Source organism: Chlamydomonas reinhardtii, chromosome 8, assembly GCF_000002595.2.
Source record: "Chlamydomonas reinhardtii strain CC-503 cw92 mt+ chromosome 8, whole genome shotgun sequence".
Classification (NCBI taxonomy): domain Eukaryota; kingdom Viridiplantae; phylum Chlorophyta; class Chlorophyceae; order Chlamydomonadales; family Chlamydomonadaceae; genus Chlamydomonas; species Chlamydomonas reinhardtii.
In genome coordinates, this window is record NC_057011.1 from 1,426,295 (window position 1) to 1,443,726 (window position 17,432).

The 17,432-nt window shown below is 65.4% G+C and overlaps 3 protein-coding genes across 3 annotated transcripts in view; 1 reads left to right on the forward strand and 2 right to left on the reverse strand.

Moving 5' to 3' along the window:
- The window catches only part of CHLRE_08g364351v5 (uncharacterized protein), a 5,560-nt gene extending 2,715 nt beyond the window's left edge, over positions 1-2,845 (forward strand). Inside the window, exons 6-10 of the mRNA XM_043064882.1 lie at positions 220-356; positions 849-896; positions 1,254-1,448; positions 1,654-1,788; positions 2,075-2,845. Of these exons, the coding sequence (XP_042921883.1) occupies positions 220-356; positions 849-896; positions 1,254-1,448; positions 1,654-1,788; positions 2,075-2,269 (710 nt within the window). The 3' untranslated portion in view covers positions 2,270-2,845. The remainder of the gene's footprint in view (positions 1-219; positions 357-848; positions 897-1,253; positions 1,449-1,653; positions 1,789-2,074) is intronic.
- A 311-nt stretch (positions 2,846-3,156) lies between these two features.
- On the reverse strand, positions 3,157-13,655 carry CHLRE_08g364400v5 (uncharacterized protein). Its single transcript, XM_043064883.1, has 9 exons — positions 11,379-13,655; positions 10,780-10,937; positions 10,270-10,613; positions 9,883-9,951; positions 9,486-9,640; positions 9,005-9,242; positions 8,427-8,657; positions 6,507-7,107; positions 3,157-6,234 (listed from the first exon to the last, which is right to left on the reverse strand). The coding sequence occupies exons 1-9, from the start codon at positions 13,407-13,409 to the stop codon at positions 5,925-5,927; spliced, it is 4,137 nt and encodes a 1,378-aa protein (XP_042921884.1). The 5' UTR covers positions 13,410-13,655; the 3' UTR covers positions 3,157-5,924.
- Positions 13,656-14,367: 712 nt separating this feature from the next.
- Positions 14,368-17,335, reverse strand: CHLRE_08g364450v5 (uncharacterized protein). Its single transcript, XM_001696063.2, has 6 exons — positions 17,076-17,335; positions 16,915-16,939; positions 16,221-16,312; positions 15,783-15,883; positions 15,493-15,595; positions 14,368-15,234 (listed from the first exon to the last, which is right to left on the reverse strand). The coding sequence occupies exons 1-6, from the start codon at positions 17,138-17,140 to the stop codon at positions 15,078-15,080; spliced, it is 543 nt and encodes a 180-aa protein (XP_001696115.1). The 5' UTR covers positions 17,141-17,335; the 3' UTR covers positions 14,368-15,077.
- Positions 17,336-17,432: the final 97 nt, after the last annotated feature.

Here is a 17,432-nt window from a genome sequence, read left to right on the forward strand (position 1 = left end):
AGGGGAGGGGCGGGGCGGGGCGGGGCCGGGCGGGGCGGGGCGGGGCGGGGCGGGGCGGGGCGGGGCGGGGCGGGGCGGGGCGGGGCGGGGCGGGGCGGGGCGGGGCGGGGCGGGGCGGGGCGGGGCGGGGAGGGGCGGGGGCACCACACATCACGCATGCGTCTCGCCAATACTGAGCCTCCTGTTGCTCCTGCTCCTGCTGCCTGCTGCCTGTTACAGGCACGTCTGTGGGCCTGTTCCAGAACGTGTACCACCAGCGCGCCCTGAGGGCCATGGGCCTGCGCGCCTCCACCGCCTTCGGCTGCGCCGTCAACTACCTGCTGTTCCCCAAGCCCGAGACCCTGGCGGTCATCAAGGTGTGTGTGAGCGAATATGTGTATATGTGTGTGTTAGATGCATGGTGGGGGCGCGTGTGCAAGCCCAAGGTGCGTGTGCGTATGTTTATGTGCTGTACGATATATAAACAGGAGAACAAAACAGGAAGTGGACGCGTGAAGTGGACGTGGGGAGAAGTAGGCCGAGAAGGTGCTTGAGAAAATGAGAAGGCGTATATTAACATGTCCTTGTTATGGCCGCGACGTAAAAGCGGCGGAGCTCTATCAGTAGTAGTATTGTAGAAACCAGCAGCTGCCGCACCACGGGTGCGAACCACTTTGCTGGCCCTTTCATCCCATCCAACAACCGGCATTAATGCACCGTTTTGGAAAGCATTGCGTGGCCCTGAACAGCCGCCGCCGCGCCGGCACCCATACATATCACCACGCACACCACCACACATCACAACACATCACCGTTATATATGCGCCACGCACAGCTATCAGCAAATGGCAAATCCGTATCGGCCGCAGGAGGAAATGGACCAGGTGCTGGCAGCGCCCCCGGTGTTTGGGATCCAGGTGAGGGCCGGGCGGGGTATGAGGTGGGGTGGATGGGGTTTCGGGGGGGGGGGGTATTGGGCTACCCAGCAGCATCACGGGGCGGGCACGACCGTGAGGCAATGCATAAAGAGATGGTTGTTAGCATGCACAAAGGGGTCCCAGCAGTCCCTGTGTGCATAGACGGATGGTGTGTTGCTTGTTGCACGGCACGTGCTCACACTGGCGGGGCCAACCCCACGGGGCGCGGCGGTCCCGGCAGGTCCCGGGCCCACCGCATAGATGCACTGCTGCCCGCTATGCCTATGCATCCCTCACCCCGCCCCATGCACGTGCACGTGCGCCACTCCGTCCCCCAACCCCATGCATCTCATGCAGATCCGCACGGACGACAAACACATGGCGGGCGCGGACCTGGCCGAGTCGTACGCGGAGCAGTACCGCTACATGTTCGAATGCGCGGAACAGATGGAGCGGGCGCTGGGCATTAGTAGCAATGCGGCGGGTGGCGGCGCCATCGCGCCCAAGTTCTTCCTGGTGTCTGACTCGGTGGTGGTGCGGCAGCAGGCGCAGGTGCGTGCGGGCGTGGGGGTGCGGGGTGCGGGGTGCGTGCATGACACGAATGCGGGTGGGCGGGCGTTCACGTGTCAAGAGGAGCTGATCGTGTGGGGTGCGTGTTGGGATGGGTGAGCGGCGGCGGCGGCGGCGGGCTCGCCAGCCCCAACCCCCTACCGTCCAAATCACCATATGTGCCAACCGCCAACCGCCCCACATGCAGACATGGTACCCCAACAAGACCATTGTGTACATGCGCTCCAAGCCGCGGCACGTGTCCGACTCGGCCACCGGCGACATGCACGGCTCCCGTCTGGCGGCGGCGGAGCATTGGGTGTTCGGCATGACAGACTACCAGGTGTGTGTGTGTGTGTGTGTGTGTGTGTGTGTGTGTGTGTGTGTGTGTGTGTGTGTGTGTGTGTGTGTGTGTGAAAGCACACAAGAGAAGGGAACACACCGGGAATTGTTTGCGTTAGAAAACAAAAACCAGCTGTGTGTGTGTGTGTGTGTGTGTGTGTGTGTGTGTGCGTGTGTGTCTCATCCACAAACGGACAGACACACACAGCAATACACACACATACTTGTTTTGCGTTTCCCATTCCTCGTGTTTCCTAGCACACACTTACTGCCACGCCCCCATCCAGGTGATCCACTGGTGGAGCGGCTACGGGCGCACCGCCGCCATGCGGGCCATGCGCGAGCTGGGCGTGCACGCGCTGGAGGCGCGGGGCGAAGACTGCGCCGTCGCCAACAGCCAGGACGTGTGGCAGCTGGGGGACGGCTACTCGGGCGTGCGGCGGCGGCGGCAGCTGCAGACGGCGGCACGGCGGCTGCGGTAGTGGCAGGTGCGGTAGGTGTGGTGGGTGTGGCGGAGAGCGAGTGCGGCACGCCGGCCGGTTTCTGCATGGCAGGGTACCTGCGTGTGAGCTTCAAAGACACTTTGGTGAGTAAAGCTGGCAAAGGCACAGGGGCCCTTCAAAGTAAATGTGCATGCGCATGTCAGGCATGTGCTTAGGTTGAAATAAACACGGTTGCAAGGGGGCGGGGAGGGGTGAGGGCAGGAGTCTAAGCCATGCGAGGCAAGTAAGGCACCGTGTGTCGCGGGGTGGCCGGCTACTATGCCCGATTAATACCGGTGATTGCCGCATGTCAACCTTGATTAATCAATTCATTTTGGTCCTGTGAGTGCGAATGAAAGGGGACGCGGCCATGGGAGTACCGTATGGGACGATGAAGTGTGGGCGGAGGCAAGGGCGGAGGGCTCAAGGCGGGCGAGGTGTTCGGCGGTAAGTCCCCATCGCCTGTATATGCACATCCCCAAGCCTGCCCCCCCCTCTTGCCCCCCCCCTTTCATGGCGAGTAACACTGGCTGCCGTACCTTGCCGTGATCACCCAGCATGTAATTCGTGTCCCAGCATCACAATAATCAGGGGCGCAGAAGTTTGGCAGAGATTACTAAGCAGGGGCTGATCGTGCACGGTATCGCTGCGATCGGACGGGCACCAGCTCAGCTGCTTGCACCTGTTACTTTACTAGTATCACGGAACTGCACTACCCTGTGTTGCGCGCACAGGAGTCTGCTGGCCCGTTTCCTGCGGCCTTTGGCTGGATTGCCCATAAGCGAAGGCTGCGAAGGGTCCTTTGCATGCTGAACCCTTTTGCCGGCGGAGCGAATCGCAGCCACACGTGGCGTCGACACCGTGATGCGGTACTGGGAGGAAAGTGGGTCCAGTGAGGTCGATACAAGCTCTCCATTTTGTCCTGAGCTGCTTTTCCGCGCCTCGCCGTCCGCTCCATTCAATTGGCAGCCAGCGTGTGAGAAACACACATGCGGCGCCATGCCTTTCCTCCTTCCGCCTTCACCACCCACTTGCAATGCAGTGTTGTGTGTGCAAGCTAACCTAACTCAATACGCGGCCATGCGCGCGGTAGCATATGCATCCTTGCCCTGTTGTTAGGTCACGTCGCTGCAACAAACCAACCGTGCAGCCTTCAATGTTCCGTACCGTCCGTTTACGGCACGTGTCACTAACCGCCGCCGGCCAAGCGCCTGCGGTGCCCCTTCGACCCCATAGCCTCAGTCCGACTGTGCAAGTCCTGCCAATGCCAGAGCCCCCGCCAAGTCCCCGCAAACGTGCAACTACCCCAGCCAACACATCAGGTGCGTCTGCGACTGGAGAAGGCGCCGAGGAGTGCGGACTCCCCTGCTACTTAGTCGCTCGGCGCGTGCCCACCCCCAAAATGCATGGCTTATAATCTGCAGTTCGGTGTCCTCTCTCATCGTGTACAATGGCCATGTCCTAAAACCAGTAGATCAAGCCTTCCTCGCCGCGTCAGCTAAAAGCACCCATCCACAGCAAGGCCCCGCTCGGCGCCAGGCTAAACGGCTGCCGCGCGTTGCGCGTGCAAACACCCACAAGCAAAAGGGTGTACAGGTCCAGCCAGCGGTTGGAAGGCTTCCAAACAGACAAGACACAATAACACACACTCAATCCGTGCGGTAAATGCACTGCTAGCCTGGGGGCCCAGCATTCTACGTCGGCAAACCCCCACGACCGATCGTACGGTCCAATCCTATGGCGTAGGTAATTGTTGCCGCGCCTACATCGGCGGGCCTGCTGTGTCGCGACGTGGGCACACCAAGACGCGCTTCCTCAATGCCCCAGCTCTATGGCATGCACGGGCTCAGCTGTAGCGATACCGGCCACCCATCCACATGCGTTTCTGGCGGTCCTTTAAAGTGCGGCCGTCTCTTACTTTGTCCCAAGCCCGGCCCGGCCCGGCCTGCAGCAACCAGGCCGCGGCATCGCTCGGTCACGGCCACCATTCCGCGCTTGACACACAGCCACGGCACAAAGTGCGCGCCCTTGCCGCCTGCTTCAAAAGAACCCGCGACCCGCCAGCCTCCCCTGCCCGCAAGTACGTCGGTTTCTTGTCCGCGTGTGGGCCCACTGAGTCACCCGCTCCGCCGCCTCCGTCGTATGCACACGAGTGGCTCGCATGTGTAAGCTTACCCCTACTGGCCCTGTCCCCTTAAGACGACTGACAACACCAGCCTCGCTCTCTCAATAATCTTTCTCTCTTGCGCATTCCTTAGCATGCATGGTCAACGCGCTCTTCCTCGCCGTCGTCGCACAGCGCACAGCGTACTTGCGCCATTTGCAGCACGCCGCGCTGGGGTCGACAGCAACCGGTGTCATCTAATCCGCGGCAGTAATTGCATTCACGCCGTCGCAGTCATGTGCTGCGAGCGGCCCCTTGCAATGGGCTCCTGCTTTCTTCCTCCCCCGCAAAGAAACCCCCACCTAACAAACACTGCGGCGGTAGCTCGTGCCAGATCGGCACCGACCGCAGCGTAAGAACGGCCTTTAATTTCAAGGCAAAGCAGCCGATGCAGCTATTGTACCGTAGCTCTGGCGCTATGCTCATCCCATCCCCACCCCGCACAACCCTGTCCTCGTTAGATCTTGCGTGTGTAAACGCCGGACACGTAACAGCAGGGGATTCCGAGTCTTTGCATCGTGTAGCTATGCACGTGCACACGGACACACACGACGTGTGGGCGTTCGCAGCCACCCCAGCGCAGTCCCATCCCCAGCGGACTTGCTAGGTCGCTTCCGGGCCGCTGCCGCCCCACAGCAATTCATGAACACAATATTAATCCGCCTGACAGCCCCAAGCTCTGCACTCCAGGCGGCATTTGTCCTGACACGGCCCGTGCAGGCCAGGAGCTGCCACGCACACACATACACACACACCTGCACAACTAGCGGCCTCCAACAGCACCAGCCGCGACACGGCGGCCCACGAAAGTGCTGGGCCCTTCCTTCACCCGCCCCCCGCCCCTTGTTGCATCGAAGGCTCCGTCCAACACGCCCTATGCGGCCTTGCCCCACGCCGCGCACACGAAAAGCATGCGCCGGCGCCGGCCCGCGCCAGGAGCCCCGCAGGCGACACGGTAGAGCAGGTCATCCCCTACCCGCACTGCTCCATTTATGCCGTACTTAAAACGGTGTGATGCTGCTTCTGCTGCTGCCACGCCCAATGAGAGCCAGCCAGCACACAGGGCACTCCCTCATGGCACAGGCCAGCCGGGTTCTCGCGTCACAACCCGCACGTGTACTCACAAATGCAATCGGGCGCTCACCACCGCTCGCTCCTCTGTTCGAGGACACACAAGGCGCGACGCCGCGCCCTGAGGCCCCACAAACGAGCAAGCTCATGAATACAGTGCACACAGCTTTCTGTGGCAGCGCCCGTTGCAATGCTGGTGCCGAAAAAGGCCACGGCACCAATCCAACGTTGTTGAGATGCAGTGCTCTTGTCGTTGCAGTTGCTGCTGCCTGCGCACTCCTGGGTCGTATATGCTGGTCCAGTTGCTGCCGGCGGCGCCAGCCGCCTTCCAGGCGTGTGTGTGTGTGGCCTCCTGCCGGCCACGCGGCCCTCCCGCATACCATCGCGCCGCGCCGCGCCTGGCGCCGTCCGCCGACGCACTCAGATCTGGTCCGGGGGCGGCAGATCCAATCCTCCCACGCCAGCCGCGAACGATATGGTCGGCGACAGCAGGTCGCCCGTGCCCGCCGTGTCGCGGTTGGGGCTTCCGCCCGCCGCCGCCGCTACAGGCAGCTCCAAGCTAGGCGCGCCGGAGCTGCCGCCGCCGCCCGCCGCCGCCGCGACGGCGCCCTTGGGCGTGGCGGCGCCGGCCGCCGCCTGCGCGGCGTGCGCCTTCATGAAGGACTCGAAGCCGGGCTCGCGAATGCCGGGCGGCTGCTTGCCCTTGCCGCTGCCGGTGGGCAGGTCGGGGCTGCGGGTGCATGGCGTGTAGCGGTGGGCGGATGGGCGGTGAGTGGTGAGCGGGGGGTGGGAGCTTCATGGACACAAGCGTGCAGAAAGGTACCGCGACCCGGCCCCTTAACCACCCCGCATCCCCAACACCCTTAAGCAGCAGCCCCTTCGCGATCCCCCCTCCATTCTTTCCTCTCGCTCCTCACTCCCGCGCCCTCTTCTCCCCTCAGCCCCCCGCCATCCTATCCTTCCCTTTACCCCCACAGGTGCTTTACCCCTCTCTCCCCTCACCTCATGCCCATGAGATAGTCGTCTTCGTCGTTGCCGCCCACGCCCAGCGCCGCGCCGTCGCTGGACAGCTGCCCCATGCCCAGCAGCGCCGGGTCCGCCGCCAGCCCGTGCCGCCCGTGCAGCAGCATGTGTGTCAGCGGCGACCCGCCCGCGCCGCCCGGGTCCGGCACGTCGCTGGGCGGGCTGTTGCCGCGAGAGCCAAACGGCAGCGGCGCCGCGCCCGCGCCCGCCGCCGCCGCGACACTGCCTGGCGGCGCAAGCGTCAACGTGCCGCTGGACGCGCCGGTGCCGGCTCCGCCGGCGCCTCCGGCGCCGGCGGCCGCAGCAGCGGCTGCCGCCGCCGCCGCGACGGCCTTGCCTGCTGCTGCGCCCTTGCCTATGCTGCTGGCGCCGGTGCCGAAGCTGTTTGGCAGGTTCTTGAAGAAGTCGTTGCTGGGTCGGCCGAAGTCGGGGGTGGTGCCGAGGATCATCATTTCATCCATTTCGTGGACGCCGTCTAGGTCGCCGTCGCCGGCCCCGGCATTGGGGCCCTCGCTCTTGAAGTCGGGGGGAATGACCAGCTCGTTGCGGAGCGAGCCCAGCGTCGCCAGCGGGTCCACCACTGTAGGGGGTGGAGAGGAGAGGGAGCGGAGGGGGTGGAGGGGAGAGGGTGGAGGGGAGAAGGGGGAGGAGGGGGCATAGCAGCAGGGGCAAGGAGGGCGCGGGGGCTCAGGCTCTCGGTGGAGGGCACAGCAGGCAGGGGAGGGAGCGAGGCACAGCGGCGACGCCGGATGCAGGGGGAGGGGGGGCTGTGCGCGGGAGGGGTGCTGCGGCGTGGGGGCACTATCAGCGCTGGGGCTGCGGGGGCTAGGGGCCGGCGAGCTGCTGCGACTGCGGTCGGGCTGGGTTGGGCCGGGTGGGGTCCGGGCTAGCTAGCGGCTGGGCGTGTGCGTGCATGCGGCGTGTGATGCAGCCGTGTGTGTGCGGTGTGCGCGCGTGCCCAAGCCCGTACCACGGGACCGTCACCGCCGGCGGCCAAGCAACACACCACTCTGCAACTCGTCCGTCCCCTGCACGCGGCGGTGTCGTGCGTCCAAGCCGCCGCGTGCCACAGGACCAACCGCGCCGCCCGACCTCACACGCCCACACACCGCCACTTCCACGGCCGCCACACACGGCACAGCCGAACCCACGACCGCACGACGGCACTGCTGCTGCTGCTGTCGCAACTGCTGCCGCGTTGCAGCTAGCGGTTGGGCTGGGGCTGCTGAACCGCCGGTGGCGAGCTGCGCCCTGCGTAGCTGTGCTCTGCTTGTCTGTGCTCTGCTCCCAATGCCGCCGATGCGGTCTTGCGCTGCTGCTGCTGCTACTGCTGCGGCTGCGGCTGCTCCAGGGCTCCCCGTCACCATTGCTGCCCCCGTTGCTGCCGTGTCAGGTTCGCGCCTGCTGCCGCGCAGCTGGGACCGCCTGTGTCCGAATAACGAACAATCCGTCGCGCGCCCGCTCGCTCGCCGCACACGCACACGCGCCGCACGCTGTACTCATCACCACAGCTTGGATGCACCAAGCGCGCACCAGCACACCCCAACAAGCATGCACTTCCATGAACACCTCAACAAGCATGCACTTCCATGCACACTCAAGACAACATGCATCAACAGGAAGGCCGCATCGCGTCCTCACACCATGTTGAAGAGCACAGAATGCAGGTTCGCACGCTCGGTCACAACTGGGCTGCTGCTCTGTGTTGACCGCTGCTGTTTGCGGTTGCCGCTGCTCCCTCCGCGGCACTGCTGCGCACTGCTTGCTGCAGACGCTGCTGACGCTGGCATCTGCTCCGCGCATCAACGCATGATGCAGCAACACACGCCCAGCACCCACACATACAAAACACACCCCCATACAATACACACACACGCGAGCGGCCCTTGTGCCCCTTACCGTTCGCGCCACTCCCTAGGCTTCCGGCCTGCCACTCCCGCCACATGGAATGCAGGTGCAGGCGCGCGCCCGCACTGCCGGCACCGCCCGCCTTCGCGACATCCGAGCCATCGGCATCGTGCAGCGACGGCGGCACCTCACCTCCCGCCTCCAGCAGCTGCGCGCACATGTCCATCATGTCCACGCTCTTGCCGTACTGGTTGCCGTACGAGGTGCCGTACGCCTCCATGCCTGCGCGCACACGTGTGTACCACAAGAGGGGGAGGAGAGGAGGGGCGGGAGAGAGGGGGGGCGGAGCCGTCCATGCAGGACGGCGTTTTGAGGGGGAGGCAGGGAGGTAACGGCCGGCGGGCACAGCGCGGCACAGCGTTGACACACACACAGTGAGCGGTAGCGCACCGTGCCCGTAACCCTCATTCTGGTATCCCGGCGGCGGCCGTGCTTTTGACCAACGCTTCGCACGCAGCCACCCCCTCCTACACACACCCCTCCCAAACACGTAATGGAACCCCCCCCCCCCCCACACACACACACACACCCCACCCCACCCCAACCCCCCCACACACACACGCCCGCACCTGCGCCCGGGCTCATGCCCAGCATCATCATGCTGGCTGCCGATCCCATGGAGCCCGCCGGCGGCCACTCGGGCAGCGGCGGGAAGTTGGCGAGCAGGCCGCCGCTGGAGTTGCCCAGCGACGTCGCCATCATGGCCGCGCTGCCGCCCAGAGAGCCAGCCACGCCAGGCGGCAGCGGGCCGTGCCAGCCGCTGAAGTTGGGCGTGAGGCCGGTCTTGATGCGCATCTGGAACGGGTTCTGCAAGTGTGCGCGCGTGTGTGTGTGTGTGTGTGTGTAGGGCTTGGGTGAGGTCGTGAGAGGGGATTGTGCTCCGGTCCCAACCCCGATCCCGATCCTGACACCGCCGCGGCCGATCCCAACATGCCCTTCTTTCCTGCGCCCCGCGTCTTCGGCCTAATCCCCACCCCCTGCCCGGCCACCGCCACCACCCCCTGCCTCTGCCTGGCCGCCTCTTCCTAACCGCGCCTGCCCACGCCTCACCCCTGGGCTGCCGTTCAGGCCCGGCATGGCTCCGCCGGCGGCGCCGCCCGCCGCCGCCGCCGCCGCCATGGCGTCACTGACCGACATGGCGCCGTGAATGTCAGCGGCGCCAAGGCCGCCCGGCATGGAGGACTGGATGAGCGGCTCGTCCATGCCTGTGTGTGCGTGATGGAGAGGTGGAGAGGTTGGAGAGGTGGAGGTGTGGAGAAAGGAGCGGTAAGAACTATGGGCAGACATCGGTTCAAGCTTGGGCAGCGGCGAACAAACCACAACGCGCTTGGAGGCGACTATCCGTCGCGGAAACGACAGCAGCAGTCCCAACTTCCCATGGCAGGCTGCTAACGTCGGCGAACGCCCGCTGGTGGGTTGGCCCCAGCCCACCGCAAGCTGCACTCACCGCCCTTCTTGGGGCCGACCTTCTGCTTGAGGCCGCGGAGCTTCAGACCCGCCGCCGCCGGCAGTTTCACTGCGTGTCACGGGTTGTTTCACACATACACACTCGCGCACGTCAGCACGTCAGCAGGACCATCCGCCCCGCCCAACCACTGCTTCAACGTTTCCCCTGTTACCATACTCCACACAGCCACCCCCCTCCAACTGCCAGCCGCGCTCCCACGGAAGCCCCAGCGTCACGCCCCCGGAACCCAATGCCCTCTCCCTCATCGACCTCACCTCACCTCACCGCCATCCCAACCCCACCCCCACAACCCCCTCCTCCCTCCCTCCACCCCACACCGCCTCTCCCCACCAGCCCCGCTCCCCCTGGAAGCACCCCACCGCTCACCCTTGGGCTGCTCCATCATGGGGGGCGGCATGCCGCCGGGGCCGCCGGGCAGCGGCTCATCCTCCGGCACCGACCCCATGGGTCCGCCGTGCATGAGACCCATGGGCGGCCCGCCCATGCCGTTGGGCCCGCCCATGTGCCCGCCTGCCGCCGCCGCCATCGCCTGCGCCTCCAGCTGCTGCTGCTGCTGTTGCTGCTGTTGCTGCTGCACGTGGTGGTGGTAGTGGTCGTCGTGGGAGGAGGAGAGCGGGAAGTTGCAGCGCGCGGCCGGCCCGCGGATGGCGCGGGCGGCGGCGTCGTAGGCGCGAGCCGCCTCCTCAGCCGTGTCGAATGTACCCAGCCACCTGGGCGCGAGAAAGCATCACGGTTATTACGCGTATTGTTGGCAGACGATTGAGAAGAATCAGCGAGAGCGAGACGCTGAGAACCGGTAGGCGGCGGTGATTAGGAACCGCAACCGCTGGCATCCCATGTGCGGCAACGGCCATCTCGCCACCGCTTACGACCCACCTGCGGGCGCCCACGGTGGGGTCGCGGATCTCAGCCGCCCACTTGCCCCACGGCCGCTGCCGCACGCCGCGGTAGGTCTTGTTCTTGCCCTTGGAGACCACGTCGTCGCCGCCGCCGCCACCGCCACCACCGCCGCCCCCGCCACGCGGCGCCTTCTTCTGCGGGCGCAAGGACGAGGACCATAACAGTCAGCAATAAGGACAGCAACAGGCACAAGCGGCATGGTCATACGGTATGGAGAGCCGCGCGCAAAACGGCTGGTGACCGACTTGACAGCCCGGTTTTGCGGTCGGGCAGGTAGTCGTCGGGTTTTAGCGCTTAGAAACACGCCCGCTTCAGAACATTGACTCGTGTGCAAAGCCAAAGGCCATGCAACAGCGGCCAAGGTCCATCCTGCTTGCAGTTTGGTATGGGAACCGTCCATCCGTGCCCATCGGCCAAAACCCCAAAACCCAACCGCCCACCACCTGCCCACGCTCTACGGCCAATAATTAGCACCGTTGCCTCAAATTTCTCTTCTGTCCTTTTTCCTTTCTTATAGAATGGTCGTTTTACTTTCTTTCTTATGAAATGGTGAAGAAACCTTCGCGCGCACACACCTTTTCGCGCCGTTTCCTCGGCGATGTCATATCGTTGTCGGAGTCGGACGATTCCGGCTCCAGCTCCTCCTCCTGCATCATCTGCATGGGCGGCTGCATGGGCGGCATGGGCAGCGGCGGCATGCCCATTTGCATCCCGGGCGGCAGCTGCATGCCCGGCGGGAAGGGCGGGAAGGGCATCCCCGGCGGGAAGGGCGGGAACTGCATCCCCGGCGGGAACTGCATCCCCGCCTGCGCCATCATCTCCTGCTGCGCCGCCATCATCTGCATCTGCTGCTCCATCTGAGCCTGCATCGCCTCGCTCAGCTGCAGCTGCTGCTGCTCCGTCAGCGGCGCATCCGGGTCGATAGGCTGACCGTCGGGGCCCAGCAGCGGCAGCGTCAGGCCGGGCGGCATGCCGGACAGGTCGGGCGGCGGCGGCGCGCCGTCGCTGCCCGGCGGCAGCGCCATGCCGGGCGGCGGCAGCGGCGGCGGCGGAAGCGAGGAGATAAGGCCGCCGCCGGGCGGGATGGCGCCGGGAGGTGGCGACTGCTCCGTTGGCCGCAGCCCGGCAGGGGGAGGCGGCGGCGAGGGCGCCGGCGGCGCCGGCGGTGAGGTGCTGGGGTTGGGTAACGTCGGCGCCGCCGGTGCGGGAGGAGACGCGGGTGATTGGCTGACGGCGCCGGGGCCGGGCTGCTGGTGCTGCTGGTGGTGCTGCATGGGGACCGGGGCCTGTGCTGGCGCCGGCGCGGGTGAGGGTGAAGGTGCGGGAGGCGGCGCCAGTGGGCCGCCGGGTGCCGGAGGCCGCACGCCTGCAACCGCGGCGGCGGCCGCAGCCGCCGCTGCAGCCGCCGCTGCTACCGCCTGGCTCGCAGCAGCAGGCGACACCGCCGGGGGCCGGATGCCACCAGGCTGGCCAGGCGGCGGCAGGCTGCCGGCCGGCTGTGGCAGCCCCGCCGCTGGCGCGGACCCCGGCGGCGCAGACGGCGGCGTCCCGAGCGGTGCCGGCGCTGCCGCTGGGGCGCCAGGCGCCGGCTGACCCGGCATGGGTGCGCCGGGGAAGGGCGGCCGCGCGGCGGCTGCCGCTGCCGCGTTCCGTAACTGCTGCGCTGCCGCCATCTGCGCTTGGAAGTTGGCCTGTGCCTGGGCCTGCAGCTGCGCCGGCGTCGGCACTTGGCCGGGCGGCACGCCGCCTGGCGCCGCGGCGCCGGCCTGCGCTTGGCCCGCAGCGGTGACGGCGGCTGCGGCGGCGGCCGCGGCCGCCATCTGCGCCTGTGCGGCCTGCAACGCGGCCTGTGCCGACACGAGCGCCTGCATGGCTGCTGCTGGGCTGGGCGGCACGGTGCTGGGCGGGGCTGGAGCGGGCGGCACGGCCCCGGGCATGGGCGGCCGCGGGAGCGCGGGCATCGCGCCCGGGACAACGCCCGGCGGTGGCGCCTGTGCCGCGGGCTGGTTGGGGTTGCCTTCGGGCGAGGCTGCCCGGCTGTTCGTGGAAGCTCCTTGCTGAGCGGCCTTCGCGGCCTCGGCAGCTTGGAGCTGGGCCTGGGCCTGCGCATGCGCCGCTTGCGCCGCGGCGTTTGCTTGTGCTGTTGCTTGGAGCTGCGCCTGAGCAGCCTGTAGCCCTTGCATGGCCGCTAGCACGTTTGGCGGAAGCGATTGCGCGAGCTGCGCAGGAGTCAACGCAGGAGCGGTTCCTGCCGTGCCGGGCGGCCGCAATAACGTGCTATAAATTGCAGCGGCTGCTGCTGTTTGTTGCTGTAACGCAGCTGGGTTCGCTGCGAGCGGATTGGGCTGCACTGCAGGCATGCCTGGACGAGGTGCACCATAGACAAGCCCGGGAGCTGGTACTCCAGGTACCGCAAACGCAGGTGGTGCTTGTTGACCAGGAGCAGCGGGTTGGCCGAGCTGACCGGGCTGACCCGGCCCCGGCATTGTCGTTGAGCCTGGTAGTGGACCGCCAGCACTGGCCTGCTGGCCGGCCGCTGGAGTCGTTGCTCCAAGCATTCCAGGAGGAGGTCCTGGTGGTGGCCCCTCGCTCGGAGAGGGCTCCATGCCTCACGTCTTGACCTGACCTATTGTCTCCCTCCTTCCTGTCTACGCCGGCCGTGTAACTCCACCTGGGAAGCCTTAAAGGTGTATTTGATAGCAGAAACACTGCGGTGAGAAGTCGCGCTGCGTTGAGAGAATCGCGCCTTGGGAACTATTTCTAGCCCAGCTTACGTTGAGCAGAGTCCTAATATACACTTGACCTCTTCTGTACAGTACAATTTAGCCGTCGCATGCAACAGACACAGTAACGTCGAGCAGCTCAGTGTTTGGTCATAGTCTTCTCATCACGCGACCTCGCGCAGCATTCCCCAGCCAGCTGCTTGATTTTGTCATGTCAGAAACAGCTGCCTGGGGTCCACAGCTGGCAGCGTGCTAGACCACCGAAACCGGGCTCCCGACACCTGCAGCGTGCGTGTCGTTCGAACCGCCGGACGTTGTCAGGACGCGGACTCCGTGAGGACCCGACCAGCAACGTAATCACCGACTCCGCCCGCTGAAAGTCATACACGCTGCCCAGTTTTCTATTTGATGCTGTTTTGACGTGATACACGCCGCTGCGCGGTCCTTTGCATGCGCCGCAGCCGCCGTTGTGCGCTTCGTCTCCCCTGCCCGACGCTGGGGAGTCGGGGAGAGCGGTGAGCGGACCGCTGCCAGCCGCCGCCGCCACCACCACCGCCACCGCCACCGCCGCCGCCACTCGTCTGTTCGTCTCCCTGCCTCTTGCGCTGCCCGGCACCTGTTCACGGCTCCCTTCGCACCTAACGAAATAACGAATCCAGGCGTGGCCACAGAGCCCGACCCTGGAGAGTAGTACGGTAGGAGCAGGGCGTCGGACGATGACTGTGCCCGTGATGGAACATGGCAAGGGGCAGGAAAGCGTAGTCCCGATGTGTGTGGCTCCCACCCGTGCCCACATAAATGCGGACGATGGCTGTGCCCTGGTGACTAAAGTGGCATTCATTAGCCTTTAATTTCTTACAACCGCTGTACCAAAGCCGTGCAGAGCCGTGCAAGGCGCCTCCTCCTCTGTCGCACTTGGCCACTTCCCTGCCCCCACCCTCATCCCCATGCTGCAAACTCTGTCGCCATTCCAGCACCCCATGCTGCCTCTCTGCCAAGTGCCAACTGCCCAGCCTGCACGCCGCTCCAGCACACACTCACACTCACGCATGTCGTCTCTAAAGTCTAACCCACGCTTTCGCTCGCGTAATCCGTCACTCTGCCCCAACATCATTGTGCAGGCCTGACTGCAAATCTGCAATGCCGAGTCACGCTGCCACTGCCAGGCAGCGATGCCGTATCGTAGCGCCCGTCACCCGGCGCCGGCCCCCGGCAGGAGGTCATTTCCCCGAATTCCCCCCTCTCCATTCACTCCCACGATCCACTCCCACGATCCACTCCCCTATACACCGCACCCCCACGCCACACACTCCCGTGCACGCCCCCGTGCTTTGCCGCCCCACAGCCGCTCAGCTTCCGGTGCCGCCGCTCAGCCGCACCGCCGCTCAGCTGCTTGCGGCGGCCGCCGCGGCCCCGGGCCCCATTTCCCGCGCTGCTCAACCGCTCAACCGCCTCTCAGCCGCCTCTCAGCCGCCTCTCAGCCGCCTCTCAGCCGCCTCTCAGCCGCTTCTCAGCCGCCTTTCAGCCGCTTCTCAGCTGCCTCTCAGCTGCTCAGCTGCTGGCGGCTGTGGGCGCGGGCAGTCCGGTGGCCTGCGCCGTGAGCGCCGCGGCCTTCTTGGCCAGGGCGGGCGGCGCAGGGCCAAAGTACTTGCGCATCTCGTAGGCGTCCTCACCGTCGGCGTAGTACTTGCCCTCGATGTCGTAGATCCTGTTGAGTTTGCATTTGCGGGGCGGGGGTTTTGACTTGGACACGGAAGACGTCCTCCCCGTCGGCTTCGGGTTCCGGATCTCGGCTACTTGGGCTTGGACTGGAGGCCGCGACCCCCGATGCCGATCCTCGACATCGACCCGGACACCCCGCCTCTTCACCGCGACACACACACACACACACACACGCGCATACACACACACGCACACGCACTCAGCCAGCCCCACACACACCACGCCCGCCAGCCAGCCCACTCACTGGTAGCCCAGGGTCTGCGTGTACAGGTGCACGGCCACCTTGTTGGTGACGCGCACGTGCAGCGACACGTACTGCGCGCCGAACACCTCCTCCATGGCCTTGTCTGCAGGCAGAGGGGGGGCGGGAGAGACAGCGGCGGGTGAGGGAGCCACTACAGGGGATGTTGTGCCGACACCCTTCCCAGTCAAAGGAATAAACTCGCCCCCCCTCCGCCTCGGCCCCAGCCCCGCAGCCTCGCCCCTCGCTCGCCCCGCCAACACCTCCCCTCCCTCCCCACGGCTCGCACTCACGCGTGGAGCTCATGAGCTTTGTGGCCAGGCCAAGTTTGCGGTGCGTGCGCGCCACCGCCACCGAGGTGATGTGTCCGTGCTGCTCGCTGGCCTCCTCCTCCCTGGGGTGGAGGGCGGGGGGGCAGTCGGGTGGGGGTGGGGGGTTACATTCATGATTAGTTAAGGAAGTGGTGGGGGTGGGGTGGTGGCGGGGATGGGGTGGTGAGCTTGCTGCGTTTGGTGGGGTTGGTGGGGTTGGTGAGGCGTGTCGCGTAACGTAGCATTTCCAGTTCCCAGTTCCTGTAGCCCCCAGCACCCCTGTGCTGCCACTGCTCAGATCTTTGGCCAGCACGTATCTCCCCTCCCCCTTATGCTCGTATCCTCCGCCTGTCACTCAGATCTTTGGACAGCACGTATCTCCCCTTCCCCTTATGCTCGTATCCTCCTCCTGTCACTCACATCTTGGCCAGCACGTATCCCACAATCTTGCCGTCGTAGTCCTCCGCCACTTGCAGCAGCTGGGGCCAGGACAGGATGTGGTACAGGTAGTACTGCAGGCGAGTTGGAGGGGGAGTGGGGGAGGTGAGGCAGGCGGCGGAGGCGGCGGAAGTAGGCGTGGGGGGGAGGTGGAAGGGGAGGTGGAAGGGGAGGTGGAAGGGGAGGTGGAACGAGGGGTGAGGTGAGGTGTCGCAGGCAGCCGCATTCGGCATTCCCCTCCCCTCCCGCCTGCTCCTCTCTCCACCACTGGCCTTTGTAGCGCGCGTGGGGCTAGCGCGGCGTCATCAACTCTGAGGGCTGAGCTGCAGGCTGCATGCCCTGTTACGTGTTAACCCACTGGGGCTGAGGCCGACTGGCTAACGCACTGAGGGTGCAACCGCGCCCTGGGCTGATTGATACACAGCTGTCTGCCAGCCCCCCATGGAGGTCTCATCGAGAGGTCTCATCGTGAGGTCCCATGGATGTTTCATAGAGGGTTGTGCTGCCTCCTGCCTCGTGCGTAGGCGCACAGGAGTCTCGCTGCTGCGAGCACGCCCCACCAAGTCTCGGCGTTCTACACGTGTGGGCATAGGGTGCCGTCCCTTGCACAGCCCCCAACAGCGCTGTGCTTAATTACACCGGCCTCCCGCAGAAGAGCCTCCAAGGCAGCTCTTACCTTCAGCTGGTAGTTCTCAGGTAGACTGCGGGACACAGCAGGAGGCAATTGGGGCGTGGGGTTAAGAAGGGTGTCCAACATGGCATGGCCGTGTCAGCGGCTGCGCCTGCCACACGGCGGCCCAGCCGCGCTGGTCCCCGGATGAACCGACGCAGACTCACCACAGCAGGTTGCACCGCTGCATCTGCATTAGGTCGTCAATCGTTGCTGGGCGAATGCAGACCATTTTTCCTCGGGGCGATCGACAACCCGATCAGGACGCGTGAAAGGCCAGCAGCTTTGAGTTTTGTATTTGTACAATTAACGAGACGAAAACCTTGTATTGTGTGGGCACAGCACGAAAGCGCGGCGGCTTGAAGGGCGGGCAGGTTACTAGACTGGACGAAGTTTCAAATGTATACAGGGAAGTATGGTTTGTAGCGAAGGTGTCCCACGAGACTGAGGGATTCAACGCAATCGGAAGGTTTGATGCAGACGCCCTCCCCATGCTATTCTGCGTGCTATGCTGAGCTTTTTCT